Source organism: Vidua chalybeata, chromosome 5, assembly GCF_026979565.1.
Source record: "Vidua chalybeata isolate OUT-0048 chromosome 5, bVidCha1 merged haplotype, whole genome shotgun sequence".
NCBI classification, from domain to species: Eukaryota; Metazoa; Chordata; class Aves; order Passeriformes; family Viduidae; genus Vidua; species Vidua chalybeata.
Window position 1 is genome coordinate 5,649,724 of NC_071534.1, and position 19,643 is coordinate 5,669,366.

At 41.7% G+C, this 19,643-nt stretch overlaps 2 protein-coding genes across 5 annotated transcripts; one reads left to right on the plus strand and one right to left on the minus strand.

Moving 5' to 3' along the window:
* Positions 1-353: 353 nt before the first annotated feature.
* Positions 354-17,212, minus strand: MRPS35 (mitochondrial ribosomal protein S35). Of its 4 annotated transcripts, none has more exons than XM_053943753.1 (8): positions 16,973-17,212; positions 13,056-13,099; positions 11,894-12,061; positions 11,447-11,507; positions 10,368-10,507; positions 9,848-9,957; positions 8,646-8,715; positions 354-811 (listed from the first exon to the last, which is right to left on the minus strand). In XM_053943753.1, the coding sequence occupies exons 1-8, from the start codon at positions 17,061-17,063 to the stop codon at positions 539-541; spliced, it is 957 nt and encodes a 318-aa protein (XP_053799728.1). In that variant the 5' UTR covers positions 17,064-17,212; the 3' UTR covers positions 354-538. The 4 variants fall into 4 exon arrangements, with proteins under 4 accessions (XP_053799728.1, XP_053799729.1, XP_053799725.1 ...); XM_053943754.1 differs by having other exon boundaries at positions 17,024-17,209; XM_053943750.1 differs by lacking the exon at positions 16,973-17,212 and adding an exon at positions 14,554-15,369.
* An 81-nt stretch (positions 17,213-17,293) lies between these two features.
* On the plus strand, positions 17,294-19,280 carry LOC128788599 (probable G-protein coupled receptor 19). Its single transcript, XM_053943755.1, has 2 exons — positions 17,294-17,395; positions 18,019-19,280. Exon 2 carries the CDS (start codon positions 18,054-18,056, stop codon positions 19,188-19,190), a length of 1,137 nt encoding a protein of 378 aa, XP_053799730.1. The 5' UTR covers positions 17,294-17,395; positions 18,019-18,053; the 3' UTR covers positions 19,191-19,280.
* Positions 19,281-19,643: the final 363 nt, after the last annotated feature.

The following is a 19,643-nucleotide window of genomic DNA, read 5'->3' on the forward strand; positions in this document are numbered from 1 at the left end:
ATTTTACTCCATTATTTTAGAGACAGTTGCCTTTTCATAGGATATTTGTTTGCCCTCACAATACCAACTGAGAACCTCAACTGTCCAGAGTGCTCCAACACCTCTCCAAGTCAGACTCTTAGGCAACATTATCCTCATTTTACACAGAGGCAAAAATCTGAATGACATTTGAAAAGCATTTAGAGCTCCTAATTTTCAGACTTTTAATTAATGGAACTGGAACTATGAACTAATTTCATTAGGTTTGACACTGTTGCTCTAGGTTAAATGCCCAAAGAAGTGTGAGAAATCAGAATGTGATTAAGCAGAGGACTGAACTGGTCATGCTAACAAAACACAGAATAAACATTCCAGTTACCAGTATGAATCCAAACATACTTTATTCAAAGGACAAGAGTCATGGACAGGACTTAACTCATAGTCAAGTTTCATTTTTTGGTTCAAGTTCTGAATAATTATATATCCATATCAGTAGAAATACTAACACAGTAGTTGAACATCTCTGTAATGATCAGGTGTACCTGCAGATCTGCTCTTCTCATGCTTGTATATTCAGTAGTTTCTTCACAGATTCCTTGTACTGAGACATGTTACTTTCTGTTTCGCCTTCGTTTTTAAGCGCGGTGACCGAGTTTCTGTAATTCTTAACCACTTCAGATGCCAGCAGCTCCTCTTCAGTGACATTACTGACATTCTCTGAGGCTTTTATTCGAAGCAATGTGTCCAAGGCATTTTTCTGAGAGCGACTGTTTTCCCAGATATACTCTTCCATGTCTTCCTCAGACTTCTCGCTCTCCCACTTCTCAGTTTTCTGAAAGAAAATGCACAACCTTAAAAACTATCCAAGACTGAAACAAAGCAACAATAATTTGAAGAAACTGATCTCTCATAGCGATTCCCTTTAAAAACTGCATTTGTGGTGGAAGCTATTTCCTCCTGTAGAGTCCAAGGCTTGTAAGTCAAGCCTGTATGAGCAGGATGAGCTCCTTTTTCCCCCTCATCAGGTTCTTTCTGTATCTGGCAGATAAAACTGGCTGAGTCAAAGTGGGAGGAAAAGCTTATGGACTATACATAATGAATAACTAAAATCCTTGCAAAAGTAGTAATTTTAAAGAGCTCTCAACACTGCAGTTCTGGAAGCAGCCACCCAGCTATTATGTCCCTAGCACAGGGTTCTGGTCTGGCTACACTGGCTGGTGGGGGGGAAAGTGAGACAGTGCCTAATGAGTAACCCATGATGTGACACACAAAGAAAAGCACCACCAACAAATCCACTTCTTCTTCCTGCAAAATACATTGCTCAATAGAATCTCTATCCACAAGGTGCTGATCTTTACCTAATCAGTGCTGCAAAATTAGACAGGATCAGAAGAAGACACCACCATCTCAGTGCTGTAAACACACTTGTTCTGTATCAATTCTGTCTTTCAACATCTCTCCAGCAGGCCTTGAAAGAAACTTTAAGAAATATTTCAAATGTTGTAACCTGCTATTTTTTATTGTACTTTGATAAATACAGATGCTTCAGTGATATATTTGCATTTTTTATATATTGCAGGCTGTATTTTTGAGTATTTATAATTATTTAGTACTTTACTGATGTAACCAATATGTCATACCTATGTAAGAATCACAATTTGAAGTATTTTGCTATTCATCATGTTTTTCTTAAAATTGTTATAAAATCATGACTAAATAAAACTTGCATTTCTCTGGAAATATATTCAAAGAAACCTTATAGTAATGCCTTTACAGCATGCTGATTTTATCTTTTCTAAAATCACTTGCCAAAAAGGGCTCTTCAATAAATTTTTAGCCACATGCAGAACCAGAAAAACATCTTGTAAGCTGGGGGAGGAGGGTTTTTTTTGCTGTTGTTCATGGTATGTTTTGTTTGTTTTTTCTTTTCTGCAAAGGAGGTAAGATGAGGTGTGTATTGGTATTGTTTTTCATTTGTTTATTTAAAGGTTATTCTTTCCACTAAGCATCAAGATTGCTGCAGTCAAACCACATTATTCAATAACCTTTAATTAAGCCCCAAGATTTTTTTTTCACTCTGCAGCTCTTGTGTGCTTGGATTCCTCTATCTGAATTTAGAACACCTTCCCAAGGGCTGTGTCCTGCACCTGGTAAATGGCATCTCTTGTCTTTTGAGTCTGAGTCGAAATGTTTAGTCAGAAGCAGCAATTCACACTGCTCAAAGGTTCATATGACTGACATTAAACCCTGGACACAATAAACCACAGGAGTAAAAAGGACCTCCTCTTTCAATTTCTGGAGGTGAAAAACAGGAACAAAAGGACATCCTGTAGCCCTGTACTGCTGAAACATTAATGGAACAAGTGGGCACAGTGAAGTGTTCCTTGTCTGTTTGACAAACCCTGCAATCCAGAGTGGAGATTTAGAGTTTTAAATTAACAGCATCATCCTGCTTTACACATCCCCTGGTTATGTGCAGAGTGGCTATCCAAGCATTTTTTCCCCTGAACTCCAACAGAATTTTCAAGCCAAAGCCTCTCTCACAGGGATAGGGTTTCTCAGGAGTAAGGGAATATGAGTATCACTCCTGGTCACTCGCTGGACCAAACCCACATCTGAAATTCAAACAAAAGATCCCTGTGAGGCTTTTAAACACCTCTAAGTCACAGCAGAGACAACAAGGACTAATGACAGCATTACATTTATCTCTTCAGGAATATCCTTCTCTGTACACAGCAACTCACAGGATTCTTGAGATGCATGCTGATAAACAGATTAAGATTTCCCTACCTCTTGTGAGCATTACAAAGCAAAATTTTAAAGCAACTGTTGAGTATTTCTTTCTTGGAATTCTTCCCAGCAGAATGATGTTGTCAACATGGATTTTAAAATAAAATCTGACTGCGTGGTGGGAGGTGAGGGGGAAGGCAGGAAGGGATTTGACAGTAGGGGGAGATTTCCAAATCCATTAGTTTTTACAAACTGTATCCATTGAAACTTTGATACCTTTTCAACAGAATTTACTGCAAGAGAAAAGTGACTGTAGAATTATATAGGCAATTGGAAACATAGTCGAGGTAGACAAGCACCATGAAGCCTTAACAGTGGAAATGTTACACATGTTGCAGTCTCAGTTTAAAGTGTTATGAATAAAACTAATAAGGAGAGTTAAATAAAGTTCAAAAATTAGGTCTTTATCACTCAAATTTTATTAGTTGAATTCTTTTTGTCCCCTGCAGATTAAACATGTTAGTAAACATGATAAAAACTGTTCACCAGTTTTAAAACTGCAGTCTTAAAAATGAGAATAAAACAGTTAGAAGAGGAATCCAAGTGTGATATTGTTTTCCTAGAATCCCCACTTTGAGAACCTGGTTAAAAATAAGAATTCACTAAAAATGGTTTCCTCATTCTACCACATGCAAGACAGAATCTCAGTATTATCTAGCTTGGCTAAAGATGCACTCAGCTGATACTTTCAATCTTTTCCTCTTAAAAAACTTACAATAAGAATAAAAAAAACCCAAACCAAAACACCAGAAAACAATTTTCCATATAAAGTAAAAGATTTAAACCTATGACTAAAAAGGCATAAAAGGCTATTTTTTCACTTCCCAATGGAACTATAAAGAATTATTTTTCAATGCCATAAACATAATAAGGATTTGTTTCTAAGCAAATCTTTTATGCTACAGTTTAAGCCAGTATTTTGGGAGACTTACAAGCCTTTACAGTGCTTAATCTGAATTCTGAAATAGAATGAATGCTAAAATAGACTTTGGACAGTGAAGTTGCTTTTTACATGTAAGTCATTAACAAAAGGCTCCACTTCATATGGTACCTTAAAGTGCAGAAGAAAGGAAAGAATTTGGGATTTCTTAAGCAGGCATTTCATCATCAGCGTGCCTGAGGTTTTTTCTGCCCATTCAACTTGCACAATTTTGATGCTGCAGTGATACAGAGGCTTAAAATTTTCAGTTCCCTGATCTTCCTTTTGGGAAAAACATTTTAACTAAAATTTCTCTAGTGGCACACAGAAATCTTGAGGGCAATTAAAAACATGACTCATGTTGGTTAATTTTCTTGTCAATGGTTTGAACAGTTAAATATTCAATGCTGTTTAGCAAAGACCAGGTATTTTAACAGGATTATTTTTGAGGGGAAGCAAAGTTCCTTAAATGCCGAGTCAAATTTCAAAATCCATGCAGCCTAGAATAAATACACCTGTATCTTTGGATTGCATTGCAATAAAAGATGCTCTGTGTGGAACAATAATCTTACATTTTCAGATAATAAATGACAGCTATGCTAACATTTTCCAAGTTACTGGGAACCTTCAATCCTAAGAGGAGTTGCCAAAAACAATTATGTGCTTATCTCTTTGGATACAATACACTTTGATCTGTACTATTTAATTAACAACTTAGAAATATCAACAGAAGTTTGTAGAAAAGCAAAACCTATTTGTAGCATATGAGACTGGATACAGAAATTGTAATTGCTTGGTGATGTGGAATAAGTTAAAATCCATTCTTCTGAATAAGCAGAACTGTATTTTCTAGGACACAGCAATGGCACAGGACAGGTAGAACCTCTAGAGAGTCAAGGGAAAATCAAGACAAACTATGAAGATAAAAATTCCAGTGAGGTCCAAACGTGTAACACAAAAGGAAAACAAGCACAGAAACAAAACCAGAACTCTGCCCCAAAGACTAATACTACACAAGAGATGCTCCCATAATTAATGATGCTCTCAAGTTTAGTCTCTGGCTCTGTAACTAACTCAGGAAAGTTGCCATCAGTCTCTTTCAAAACTTAAGATAATATCTAATTTCTCTAGGCTGGAGTAGCTGCATGCATTTTCTGGAAAATCCAGGTTTCTGAAAGGGTAATTTGTAAGGTATTTATCTACCTCACTTTGATTTTGGAAGGCTGACCAGATAAGATTTTGATCTCATCAAGAGAGATCCGTGATATTAAAAATCCAAGTCTGATGATTTTCTGTTCAGTTTATTAATGTCTATGTCCCACAAGACTTTGTTTCACTCCAACACAGACTGAAAATTGAACAGTGACAAAATTGTATTTATGCATCAAAAAAGAGCCTTGTTCCTCCAGCAACAAGAAACATGGAGCTTAAGCATAAGGTATTGCAAAATGCTTACTACAGTCAGAAATATTACAAAGACAATTCATAATTCAACCTTTTGCTGGAATGCTCATTGTTTTTGGTTCCAAGAGGTGCAAAAAAAAAGTGTAACCTTCTTCTACTAGAATACACATTTCCTGTAAGGAAACCTCCTTCCTTTGATTTTAAATGTTTGAACTCAGAGAAAATGGATGAACTTTAACATCCACTGTAAAGCCACTTTAGCTTTACCTTTTCTGGTTCCCATTACTGATGAGGACTCTCTCAGCTGTCCGATTCTGGTGAGCATGCAATGGAATCCATGGTTCAAAACAAAGGACATACTCCAACATTTAGAGACCAGCCTCACTTCAGCCTCAGTCTGCATTACTTAAACCACACTGAGAGAGAAGCCTGTTCTAGTTAGGGAGGGCACAATTACACCACCCTTCATTGTTCTAAGGTCCTCAAGTCAGGAGCTTCACTCTGAACATCTTCAGTAACACTAAAAGGTGTCCAGGGAGCTTCAGCAAGACTTGAGTGCCTCCACCACTTGCCACTGCAACTCTACAACCCCCATGTCATAACATCCTGAGTGTTCATAACATCAACTTTGGAATTCTAAGTAGCCAGAGACCTGCTTAGGTTTCAACAGTGGACTCATATCTTTTCCACATATTTTAGGCTGAATTACAAGGTAAACTCCCAGTATGAAACTGCAAAATTCTGCTGTTACCAAGTATTACTGGCACAACCTGAAGTGGTAAAAATTATGTTTATTTGGAATGGCTTAAAATGACTGTAGTTGAAAAAAATGAAGATGAAGCCTAAAGAAAAGCTGTATGATGGATTTGAGTGTTATCATCAGTGGTCATGTAAAAATACCCATCACAGACACTGCATCCCACCAGTGCCTTGCCACTGAAAGCTCTACAAAGAAATGCAAAAGTAGTTCCCCTGAAATTCAATCAAGCTGTACAGCTGCAGGGTTGATAAATTTTAGTTAAGCCTCCAGTGTCATGCTGTCTGCTCATTCTTCATTTTTGTCCTCCCCTCACCTTTCTTTTTCTTACTGTAAGAAGTAGTGGAGAGTAGAAAATCCAGGACAACTTTTTAGCAATCTTTCAAGATCCCAGCTTAGCAAGGCTGAATCGAGATTCTTCACTCTCCTTCATACTGTGTATGTTGAAACACCACATGGAATTGGAGCAATAAAAATTTAATTATTCTTAATGTTTTTCCTTACTGGAAAATTTACTTCATGCTGCATTTGCTTCACATTCCTGCTTTCAACTCCTGACAGGATTGGACTTTTGAGTGATAAACTATTAATCCAAGCTGTGTGAAGAAATCCATCCAAGATCCTTTCAACCACTCGAGGGCAGCAAACTCTAACTCTTTAAAAACCACTTGTTCCATAAATATACATCCACGTTTGGAGTGATGTTACAGCATTCAAGCAGACCAGCATTTGAAGGCAGCAAAAATACAACTGGTTAAACTGCTGATTCACTGATTAATTCAATCCATGCACAATACTGGGGGATAATTTGAAAGGAATCACAAAAGAAGTCCAAAGAAGAGAAATTCAATTCTTACTAACTGAGCAAGTCAGCCATGTTATTAATATATTCTGAAAGCTAACAAAACACAAATATCTGATTAATAACCAGACAACCAGTAAACAGGAAGCAAAACATCTCCAAGTATTTTAGAATGAGAAAATGAATGAACATTCTTAGGTTTTGAAGATTTTTAAGACTGTTTTAAAATAACTGAACTCATGGGTCTGATACTGCATTTGTAACTGTATTAAAAGGATGATGCATTGCTGGCAACTAAAACATAATTACACTTGAAATTCCATTTCCTGATGTATATCTGCATATAACATTTCCCCCCACACATGTGTGCAATTGACAAAATGCAGTAATCCAGATATTAACATAAATCATAGGAGTTCTGCCAAATTTAAGGAGATCATGGGCAAAGTTTTCAGGCTTGAGGGCAGAAGTTACATGGATCCAGCTTTCCTTCACTCAGTAAGAATGGAACACTGCCCTCATATTTTGATTCAATTCCATCAGCCACATGCATTAACAGTGTGGAACTACTCTGCTGGGAAAGTCATCAAATCCTACAATTAGTTCTGCAAACAGGACTGATGTTACTGCCTAAATGGAAGGCCAGGCCCTGTCTGTCCCCCTCCAATATTAAAGTTCATGTAAATGAAAATAAACCACACACTGTTTGCTCATGGTTTGCTCAATGGATCCAAACTGTCTTTCAGCAAGTTATTGAAAGGCATTATCCTTGATCAGGGGGCAAAAAAACCATGCCACAAAATAAAGCATGTCACACAAAATAAAAACCCATGTCTCAGGAAACCATTAATTTTTCATGGGAATCAAAGACAATTACAACTGATTGACAAACTCATCAAATATTAACATGGAGGATGAAAGGTAATAAAAGTGCAAGAGACTTGTGCATATTCAATAAACACTGAATACTCCCATATCAATATTGCATAGCCCTGTCTGCCAGCACTAATTAAAGCTGGAGCCCAGCACAGCCATGGTGTTTGTCTGAAATTATTAAAGTGAGCACTTCTAGCTCTCTTGTCATTGCTTACTACTGGAAACTACTCTGCCATTAATTTAAGATTTGTAATGCAATGTGATGCTGTTGGGGAGAAAAACACCCATGTGTACTTGAAATCTACAGTAAATGTTATCTTTCACCACCAATTTAATTTGATGCACTCTACAATTACAAAATCATCCTTCAAGGCAACTGCCACTGAAAGGGAAATATATCTCATCCTCCTTAGGATGTTCTTAACATCAGCACTGCAGTGATCAAAATCAAGAACAATTCATAAAAATGCTGAATACAAACATTTCCTACTCTAGAAAATCTGAAAACAGTTAAGTATGAATTTAGCAGTGGATAAGGTACAACTTCTGTAAGAGTGACATATGGAGATGATGAAGGCTTTGTCTGCCTCAAACACTGTGATAATGACATGGGACATTTGAACAAAGTTCAGTCATCCAAAACATTACTATGGATTTCCAACAACAACAATTTCAGTTCAGACTGCTCACTTGTTTTCTCTAAAAAAATGCCTGTAAAATTGTTGAAGGGCACCAACACAACCACAAAAATACAGGAGACAAATATGAAGAATTCCCTGTGAAAGGAAAATCTGTAGTCAAAGTGGGAAGGCTGCCCCTTTTCTGAGCAAGGGGGAGCTCAGAAGAGCAGTCAGCTTGAGACAAGGTATGTGAGAGAAGCTTGAGACAAGGTATGTGAGAGAAGCAGAACACTTCCAAATGACAGCCATGGTTTACTGCAGCCCAGGAAGAGCCCAAGGAAAAACATATTCTAATTAACAGACAGGAGTTTGGCATCCTGCAAAATGTTCTCTTGGTTGAATCTGAAGAAAAGTGAGTTGGAAGAGAATATAATTGTAAGGGAATTTACTTTAAAATATGACAGAGAGCACATTTAGAGTCCACACTCAACTGCTTACCCAGGATTCGTGGTACAGAACTGTGAGCAGGTGCATGCCATAATCATAGTTCTGTCTTCTCAGGGGACACCTGGAAATGCAGAAACATTTTTCTGAACAAAAGGTTAAAACCTACCATCACATTTTCTACTGTGTAATGTAGGGAATATTAGGAAATGAGTGGTTGATTCTTGTGTACTTCTCAATTACACACAACTAAGAATACCATGGAGGCTTGAATAATAAGAACACAGGAGAATGGGCAGCTGCAAGGCAGCAGGAAAATATACAATATCCAAGAATTTACAAATCTGGAGACAGAAACTTCTTTGCCCCGTCCTAGATTACAAGGCAAGATGCATTCAATTGCCATCTGTTAGAATTGTGGCACTTATCTTCTTAATTGGGCAGTTTTCTTTATCTCTTCCACAAACCAATCCTCCCCGCTGGGAGACATCTGCTGTTAATGGGCCATTGAGTGTCACTGCATGACTGATAAAAGTTGCAGCATCCCATTGTGAGATGCTCCACCCAGAGGGAGGAGCCAAGCATTTCTACCTGGATATAATCTTGAGTTTCTGGGACACCAGCACAGCTTTTTCTGCACTGGATTTCCCAGAGGAACAGCTGCCTCTTCCACTGCCTCTTCAGAGCAAGGTTACACCCTTTTCTGCAGGGTCACTGCTCCAGCAGAACCACACCTGACACTCCAGGAGGACTGCAGCCACAATTCCAATGGGACTGCTGCCAACACCCTGTCCAACAGGGTGTCAGGTTGTATTCTGACTCTGTCAGTGTTGTTTTAGTTCACTGCATTGTTTATTTTATCTTTTTATTTTCTTCCCTAATAAAGAACTGTTATTCCTGCTCCCATATTTTTGCCTGAGAGCCCCCCTTAATTTCAAATTTATAACAATTCAGAAGACGGGGTCTACATTTTTTTTTCCATTTCAGGAGAGGCTCCTGCCTTCCTTAGCAGACACCTGTCTTTCCAAACCAAGACAGCCCCCTGTGCCAAATTGGAATCCAACACACATTAAGTCTGAACTCTTTTAAAAACCTCTTTTTAACAGTTAGTAGGAGGAGTAGTGTTAATGAAGTCCCACATTAGCCTTAAAATATAATAATTCACCAAGACAATAACTGGTATTACTAGAAGACACTCAGCCCTTTCTCTGCTGTGGGCACTGCTACAGTATTTTAGTTTCCTTCTGGCAGCTCACCTATCTGTTGTAATTGTGAGCACATCTGTCTTCTGACAGTACCGCTCTCCCACGAGCTTAATGAGCTTCTTCTTTGCATGGTCATCCAAATTCAGGTTAGAAAGTTTAACCTTCAAGAAAAGGAGAAAACAACTTTAATTCCTTAGAAAATCCAAACTCTGAACTCTGGAAGTACTTGAGGCAGGCAGATCTTCTATCAAGGAGAGCTATCCAGGATGCATTTGCAGAATTTCTTTGGATTGTATCACACTGATGTCTTAAGGCAAGAATAATGTGATATTGAAACAATATATACCTGCATAGTATCCCCACATGCCCCCAATGTCATACAAGTCCCAAGGCCAGTGAATATGAATGGACAGATTTTGTCAGGAGCACACAGACATACTCATTTGTGTGTGATTTGAATTCCCTCCATTTCTCTTATTTCCTTACAGAAGATCATGCTTGCATGTTTGGAAAAGAAAGCCAAGCATTTAGGGGTTTGAAACAAAGGCTGTTTACCAAAATTACTACTTACTCTTAAGGTCACCACTCTTGCTTTGGGATTCCGAATAGAAGTCCCTGAAGAAACATAATCTACTGTTTCAATTTCAATGGGAAAATGCTGTTCACATTTCTCATCACTGTCCAGAGCACTTGGCCATTCAGTGCAGAAATCTGTACAATAAAGAGTAAACACTCTGAGTAATACCTATCTGGTACATTTAGATGGAGTTTTTTCTCTTTCAAATGTATTGCAATTTATGTTTTTAAAAGTACTAGTCCTAGGAACTACACTTGTTTAGGTAACAGCAGTGTTTCTGCTAGACTCGCTCCAGTATTACCATGTCTCTCTTTGTACTGGCTTCCCCAAAACAGGATACAGTACTGCAGATGTCAAATAGGATCACAGAATGGTTTGGGTTGGAAGTGACCCTCCTGCTATGAAGATTTTTTACTAGATCCAGCTGCCCAAAGCCCTGTCTAACTAAGCTTGAACACTTCCAGGATGGGGTATTCACAGCTTCTCTGGGCAAGCTCTTCCAGTGTCTCACCACCTTCATCACAAAAAAAGGCTTCCTTTGCCTGAGCTCCTCATCAGGTTCCCCTTACTGGCTTGCTGAGTGGAAGGATGCTCCTGGTCTCCAGTAGATCCTGTATCTCCCCAGCAGACCCTGCTCTCACAGAGCGTCTCATACTAATAGCTCTTTGGTCATTAAATGCAGCCCATAATGGCTACTGATTGAAGCCTGGTTCAATCACAGTTCTCTGAGAACTGAGTCACATTCATCACTCACCTTCTGTACAGCTCTGAACTATCAAATCATCAGTTCAAGCAAGGTCTTGTGCAAAAGTAACATTTCAGTCTTACTCTTGTCCTGACAACCTCCTGAGACTTATCTGTTACCACCTGGATGACTCCTGGCAGCAGCAGGAAAGCAAACAGTACCAGCCACAGCCAGCTGAATAGCCAGCTCCACAAGTGTACCACGTCCCACCACCATCACACACAGTTACATCTTGCTTTGTCTGAAAACTTCCAGAGATGGTTTAAAAAGAAAAAAACAACCAACTAAACAAACAAAAAAATCAAAAAACCCTCAAACCCCCCCTCACCTTTAAGAGCTGCACAGTGCTTCTTAATTGCAGGAGGAGTAAGATGCAAAAAATTGGGGATCTGAAACAGACACATTAAGAGTTACCAAAATAATAGCTTTTTGTCTGATCAGAAGTTAATGGGCATTACTGAAATCTGATTACACTTCTCACATTTGGTAAGGCAGTATAATATGCTTAAGGAAATGTTCATTTAAGCAGACTCAAGTCTGATTTAGGGAAAGACTTAACTCTGTGACAAAAGTCACAGGCATGATCATCCTAAAAAGTCTCCTGATATCATTCACTTGTTAATTAACTATATATTTGTTACCACTTAGAAATTCAAGAGGATCACGTGACTTAATAGCAGAAAGCAGTCTCCAAGACAAATATTCCAATCAAAGCAGCACAGCCTTAGTGAACAGTGACTTTAAAAGTGACCCCCAGCCGTGGCACATGTTTTACCTTGATAAGTTCTAGGTTTCCTTCTTTTGGTGGAGGCACTCCTCTCTTCACTGGGTAACCCATTCGGATTGGGAGAGGCACAGAAGCAGGTTTGAAGGCAGCTGCTGTTGGGTACACACTGCTCCAGTCCTGATCCACAGCCATCCTCTCCGTCCTGGGGGGTGCAGCCTGATCAAGGGAAAAGGGGACAGGTGGGATGGGAGAGACACGGGATATAAGACAAGATCAACACATCACATAATGATTTCAAGAACCAATTCCCACAGCTGGACATTTCAAGACACCTTTACAGCCAAAGTTAGTGCTGATTTGTAGAGGAATTTTTAGCAGAGAGCCTCTGCCATCTTAGCTGCCAGGCCTTTCCCAGACTTTTGCATTTGATGGCAGAGATGCTTAGGAAGAGGAATTTGCCATCTTCCTGCCTTGGGATAAATCAGGAGGGGGAATCAAACCACTACAGAATTGCAAACTCTATTTCCTAAAGGGCCTGAACACGTGGTGGGGGACAAGACAACGAGTTTTAAAATTCTGGAATTCTGTAGGTGTGGAACAGTTCATAATTAATAATGCTGAAATTTCTTGCCACAGAAATTCCAGTGTAGGGACAATGTATCAGTACATTGCAGGAATAGCTTATACCCTCCAGAAACTGACCATAATTTCAGTCAAATACTAGAAAAGAAAAAGAAAAGAAAAAGAAAAGAAAAAGAAAAGAAAAAGAAAAGAAAAAGAAAAGAAAAAGAAAAGAAAAAGAAAAGAAAAAGAAAAGAAAAAGAAAAGAAAAAGAAAAGAAAAAGAAAAGAAAAAGAAAAGAAAAAGAAAAGAAAAGCTTTATGCCAGAAAGCAAGCACCACAAATCCTGTAAACTCAGTCTGACAACAACATCGACATGTCTGGGTTTTTGGAAATGCGACTTTAAGTTACTTTTTACACTGCACTACATGGTGTCAGTGCAAGTTAACTCTCAGCTTAGTGTTGTATTTTTAATTTTTGATAACACAGACTGAAAAGGTTACAGAAGGCAGGTGCTGGCCTGGAATGGTCCCAGGGGATTGTTTCACCAGGATTTGACTGCAGAAGGGGCTGCTGGGCAAACTGACACAACACACAGCTTAGAAAACTTCCCCAAACACCTGAGCTACCTGTAAATTTCAGTACTTACTGATCTTACAAACTGTGGTGTCCTGCCTCTTCTCCTTACTGAACCTGAAAGAAGGAGAAACAAAAGATATTAACAAAAACATATTTTTAAAATAAATTAACCTATAGTTTTGGGAGCAAAAAATGTAGCATGATTCCGTATGTCTTTTTTTTGTTTTTGTGACAATATCCAGTAGTAGTCCCCAGTCTTTACATGGAAGAAAGGTACTCAAAACTGAAGATTACCAATTAATTTTGCAAAAAATAAGATAAAAAAGAACTTGAAGGACCAAAACGAAGGACACTTTTGCCTTCATTCCTATGCTCCCTTTCCTCTTTCCCACACAGCAGCCACAAATCACTTTCCACCAGCAGCACAAGATGGATAAACTTAAGAGTTCCTATTTCCAAAAGGAGAGGGCCATGGCTCCATCCTTTCCTTCAGACAGCACAGCTTCACGCCCTCTTCTGTGCCACTCTGCACACAGCTAACCCCTGCATGAACAGTTCGGGCATTGGATGGTTTCTCTTCTAGAACTGGGGATGGGGAACACCTTGAGCCTGCTCACTGGGCAGTTCCAGAGAAAGTGGAATGGGAAGTGAAAGAGTTTAATCCATTTCAGGTCTGGGCTTCTCCTGGCTCTACTTTATAGCTCACTCATTTCACCTGGAGCTGTGGTGAGGGATCCCTAGGGATGCATTAAGTCACCAAATACCACTGGATTTTCAAACTAAACACTGATCTTTGCATACCTGTCTGTCTTCACTTCCTCCTCCTCCTCAAACTCTAAAACACTTCCAAACCCCAGTGTCCAAAAACCACACCAGAATATAATATGGCCTCAGACATACAAAGATGAACCTGATGACATTTATTTTCAAGAGTCTGATTTGAATTCAGAAGTTTCATCGACTGTACATATATAGCATAAAGCAAAGATTTAAGAAGGGATGTTTGGGTTCTTTTTTATATCATTCAATCTCACAACCCTACCCCATAAAAACTTGTAGATTTCACATGTTACTTGTTTCCCTTATCAGAGAACTTTATGTCTCTTCATCCTTTTCTTGCCATTAAAATCTTAAACTGAGCAGCGCATCCGTTCAGGGCGCTCCAACAGATAATATTCAGCACTCCTTTAACCCTCGACCTACCTTTTTCGTGGTGCTTTCACATACAGCCACACGTCACAACAACCTTACTATTTCTGTTACAAACATCTGTAATTTCAGGCCAGGACAGGACACCTTTAGCTACTACTGCGTCAGCGGACATCACTCCGAGGCGCTTCCAGCGACCTGGCGCGCTCCACATGCCCACCGGGAAAAGGCCGGGAAAACTCACTGCTCCCAATGGCATTGGCCAGGCACGACACCAAAGGCTTCCCAGGAGTACACTCAGCGATGAAATTCCCCTTGGGAACAACCCAACGCAGGCACCGCTCCGCTACAGCCCTGCCTGCCGTGCGTCCCGCCATGCCGGCGGCGCAGCCCGACCGCCCCGGGCACCCCGCGCTCACCTTCCCGAGGCTGCGGCCCTTCCCTGCCGCTCACCGCGGGCGCCGACGAAAAAGCGGCGCGTCCCCAGTGAGGCGTGGCCGGGGCCCCGCCGGCGGCCCGGGACAGCACAGCCTGAGACAGCACAGCCTGGGACAGCAGAGCCCCGCAGCTCAGCCCGGCCTGGCAGCACCGCGCCGCCATCCCGGCCCCGCCGCGCTCCTCCCGCGGCCCCGCCCGGCGCGACGGCGGCCGGCTCGGGCCCGGCCCCGAATGGGCGAATGCGGTGGCGCCGCCTTCACGCAGCCCCGCAGGGCCTGTTCTGCCCCGGGAGGAGCCGCAGGGTTCCCGGGCTCTGTCCCTGGGCGCTGCTGTGGAGCTGTGAGCTGGGAATATGCCGGGTTGGAAACGTGTCCTGGCCCTGCACAGACACACCAACAGTCCCACTCTGTGCATCCCCGAGAGCGTTGTCCAAACGCTCCCGGAGCTCTGGCAGCCTTGGGGCCGTGGCCATGCCCTGGGGAGCTTGGGCAGTGCCCCACACCCTCTGGAGGAAGAACCTTTTCTGATATCCAGCCTAACCTCCTCTGACACAACTTCAGGCCATTCTCCAAGTCCTGTTCCTGGTCACAGAGAGCAGAGATGGGAGCTGCCCCTCTGCTTCCCCTCATGAGGAAGCAGCAGATGGCCCCCTCAGTCTCCTCCAAGTCAAGTTTTTTTCCCCTCACAAGTTAAAATACAACTTCTCCCCTCAGTCTCCTTCAATTTATTTTGGGGGAATTTACTTTTTTACCCCATAACCGAAGGGAAGGAGGACTGGTGAAAACAGCCATACAATGCAGTTCAGAACAGGAGATGTAGACAGGAACTAATGAAGAAAAGTTCAAGTCAGTGTAGCTGTAAATTGAAACATGATAGCCAGTAAAATTTGCTAGGATAAAACACAGTCCTGCAAAAAAATGTGTATTAATTAAAACTAGTAATCAAAACTAAAAGTTTGATGGCATAAATCTTTCATGCTGTTCAACCAGAGCTTCCTGTCTCTCACATTCACCTCTTCCCACAAGATCCTTCAAGCCCTCTTTTTTTGGTGCAGGACAAACTGAATTGTGCTGGGCTACATCTGAGACACGCTAAACACCTCATCTGAATGACAATGGACTGTGACTTTTCTAGCAAATAAACTGCAAAAGGGACTCAAGGTTTTGACTCATATTTCATAGTGAAAGAGCTTAAAATTAAACGTAATCTAAATAGCTGCCTGGAAAGTCCTGTATTAAAAACATGGATACTGCTCAGAGCTGGGGCCTTAGAACTCACTAAAAATGAAGTGAAATACCATCAGACACATTGAGAGTTTCCTCTGGAACACAGCATGGAACCTCCTTTTCAAGGGAAAACTCCTTTCAGCTCTCCTAATGTTTTAGCCCCAAAATAAATCTTGATAGGGAAACAAAACTGTTGGTAGCACAGGTGTTTCCAGTAAACTACCCAGATTTCCAAGTCTAGTTGAAAAAGATATGCACAATTTTATCCATGATGTATTTATTTTCTGTAAAATATACCAGTATATCATCCTGAAGGACAGGAGAAAAAAAAAAAGAAAAACATGTAAACAGAAAGGACTATGTGATTTGTTTATATCTAGAAAATCAAAGCATTGACAAATGCCATGTGGAACAAGGAGAATTGAATGCCTCTGAATGTTTTTCCTTACTGGAAAATTGACTTCCTGCTCCATTTGCTTCCCTTTTCTGCTTTCAAACTGGACTTTTCAGTGATAAACTAGTAATTGAATTTTCCTCTCTGCTGCACAACCAACCCATAGTCCAACATCTTGTCTCAATGGCCACATTCCAGAGGAAACATTTACATTTAGTAATATTTTACAAAATTTGGAAAGCAACACATTCCCATACATTTGCCACCTGCTGGTTTTAATGGGAGGAAATCCATGGCTGTCTGAGCTGATGAGCTCTTTGTTCTGCTGGTGACACCATGGCCAGCATTGACCTGCAATATCAGTGTTACTGCCTCCAAGATCCCAGGAATTTCAATGCTCTCTAACAGCAAAATTTGGTGCTGATTTGTAGAGGAATTTTTAACAGAGGGCCTCTCCCATTTGGCTACCAGGCCTTTTCCAACTGTCCACTGCATTTGAATTCAGAGATACTTAGGAAGAGGAACTTGGTATAAATCAGGGCCTTGGGATAAATCAGCAGGAGGAGGAGGGGGAATAAAACCAGTATGGAATTGAAAACTCTGTTTCCTGAAGGGCTTGAGTGTGGGGGTGGCAGGCAAGACAATGAGTGTTAAAGTTCTGAAATTCTGAAAGTGTGAACCAGTTCATAAAACCCCAGTTTCTGAGCATTGGAGGGGAACAGGGTTTGGCTGCTCATATGCTTATCAAGGAATATGTTATTATCATGGAAAATGTGTCACCCAAAGCTGACTGTCCTTCCAGAGCTGGGCAATGCCAGTCGTGTCTGATACCGTTATCGACGACCATGGCTGGGGGTCCCGAGTGCCCCATTGGGCAGCCAGCAGGTGACACCGATTTGTGCCAGCGTTGTTGATCTGCAGGAGGGTAGGAAGGCTCTGCAGAGGGACCTGGACAGGCTGCACAGGATGAGGTTCACCAAGGCCCAATGCTGGGTCCTGCACTTGGGCCACAGCAATTCTCAGCTGGTAGAGCTTCTGTTACAAAATCGGGGGCAGAGGTTCTTGGTTGACTGTTGGAGTCAGTTGCTTCTGGCAGTCCTTCAGTTGTTGCTTGGGTCACCCATAGACCTGCAGAACCTTTGGGCTGGTCCTGCTGTGAAGGGTCAGCCTTGCTGCTGCCTGCGTGGAAGGCCCCTGACCAAGGTAAGGACATTCCCCTTCTCCCTGGATTTTCTCCAGAGCACAGAGATGCATGGCAGCTGACTGCAGCCACACGTATTGACAGTGTTGACAAGACAAGCTGAGGCTCCACTGCTGGAACTCTAAAAGCTTCCCCATCCCTCCCCCAACCTCTCATCTCATCTGTCTGAGGACACTGACCTCCTCCCTCAGAATTTTGCTTCTGCTTTAAAGCTCAAGATAAGTCAAGGGTCCAGGGACCCTCTTGGTCTGCTTTTCTGACACTTCCATGGACAGCAGGAAGTACAGCTCATTTCTGGGATCAGTGGGGCATGTTCCGCTCATTCAGTTTGCAGCTCACCTGAACTGGTGACATGGCACCTCAGTCTTTATCTGTGAACAGGACACTTATCTTTCTGTAGACGGAAATGCCTGTCTGAAATACTCAGGCCATTCCTAAAAATCTGCATAAAACTTAATGTTCTCTGCCATGCCACATAGTGTCACTATATATTTCTGACCCTTTTCTCTGAAATCTACTGCTCTAAGGAGTATGGAAACTACTTAAGAGTTACCTTTTATTGATTACTTTGGGCTTTTCACACAGAGTTGTTCAACAAAACCTTTTCTCTCCTTTCTGTCTGCAGCCTGAGCAAAAGGTGTAGCCGAGTTTCCTCACAGCATGGATAACAGCAGTGGTCCTGTTCTTCTCCTTACCTTGCTCCTGCTGCAGAACATGAGCAGCCCCGAAGTCTCCTCCCCTCCTGCTGGCTACGACATGGCAGAACCTCCAGCCCCGGGAGCTGGCCCCAGCAGGAACCACTCTCTGGTAGAATATGGGCTGAGGCCGGGGGAAATCGCAGCTGCCAGCATGGTTTGGGGAGCGCTGTGGCTGATCTCTGTCTTGGGAAACTTCCTTGTTTGCTTAGTGATCCACAGGAGCAGGAGGACACAGTCCACCACCAACTACTTTGTGGTGTCCATGGCGTGTGCTGACCTCGTGAGCAGTGTGGGGAGCGCGCCCTTCCTGCTGCTGCAGCTGAGCTCCGGGCGGTGGATGCTGGGCAGCGGGGTGTGCCGGCTGGTCAGGTACATCCAGTACCTCACACCCGGGGTCCAGATCTACGTGCTCCTCGCCATCAGCGTGGATCGATGCTACATTCTCATGCATCCCTTGAATTTTAGAGTTTCCAGGGAGAAAGCCAAGAGAATGACTCTGGTCTCTTGGCTCTGTGGTGCTCTGTTTGCATCACCAGCCTGTTTTCTCTACGGCTCCAGCAGTGACCACCACTGCAACTTTTTCCTCCCCAGTTCTTGGCTAGGGACTGCCTCTGGTGTCATCCACCTCTCAGTGCTGTTGCTTTTGATCCCATCACTCCTCATTATCCTCTGCTATGAGAAGATCTTCACCTACATTTGGACAAATAGTACTGAGGACACAGCTGGAAGGAAGACAATGAATCTTGTCTCAAGAAGAAAAGTGAAAATTGTCAAGATATTCTTCATATTTGTCTTAGATTTTCTTACGTCCTGGCTGCCTTTCTTCATGGTACAGTTGTGGCACCCACAGGAAACAGACTACAGAAACAGCTCCTTGCTTTTCCTGGCCATCACTTGGATCTCTTTCAGTTCCTCAGCCTCTAAGCCAACCCTCTTCTACATCTATAATGCAAACTTCAGAAGAGGAATGCAAGAAATTTGTTGCATGTGGAAATACGCCAGAAGCAACATCTACACCATTACCACCAGTTCTGGGACAGCTGAAAATAATCACATTATCCCAGCATCAGCCCAACCTCACCAAAGAATCCACCTGTGATGCTTTTAACAGAGAAGTCAAGGAGCATGAGCTTGCCAGGCCTGGTGAATCCAATCCCACAAATATATTTGCCAAGAGGGTTTCATTACTTTGAAAATGAATGGATGAGCTGTTGGGCTGCTATGTTCCCCCAGAAGAAGGAGGATCTTTCACTCTTTTGAAGCAATAAATAGGTACATATTTTATACCAGCTCCTAAGGCAGAAAAAAATAAATGGTCTGTATTATTTAATGACTTGGGTTTGATGCATTTGTTCTATTTTATTTCAGTTTTTACATTCTGGTCTGGGGAACTCCTTTCCTGGAAAATACAAGAGTCCTTACACTCTCTGTCTTTAGTGAGAAAAGGGAAAGAAAGAAATACTGCTTGCTACAATCCCTGTAAGGGATGGGCCATAGTGTATAAATGCCTAAATCCACCCAAAGCCATCTAGACTTCCTTCCAGTGTGTCCC

Excerpts from the sequence above, each read along its gene's own strand:
- MRPS35 (XM_053943750.1), bottom strand. The coding sequence starts at position 14,986 with ATGCACAGAGTGGGACTGTTGGTGTGTCTGTGCAGGGCCAGGACACGT. Across the intron at positions 12,062-13,055 it reads CACCACAGTTTGTAAGATCA|GCTGCACCCCCCAGGACGGA; the intron begins GTAAGTACTGAA and ends TCCCTTGATCAG. Across the intron at positions 8,716-9,847 it reads CTCACAATTACAACAGATAG|GTGTCCCCTGAGAAGACAGA; the intron begins GTGAGCTGCCAG and ends CTGCATTTCCAG.
- LOC128788599 (XM_053943755.1), top strand. The coding sequence starts at position 18,054 with ATGGATAACAGCAGTGGTCCTGTTCTTCTCCTTACCTTGCTCCTGCTG.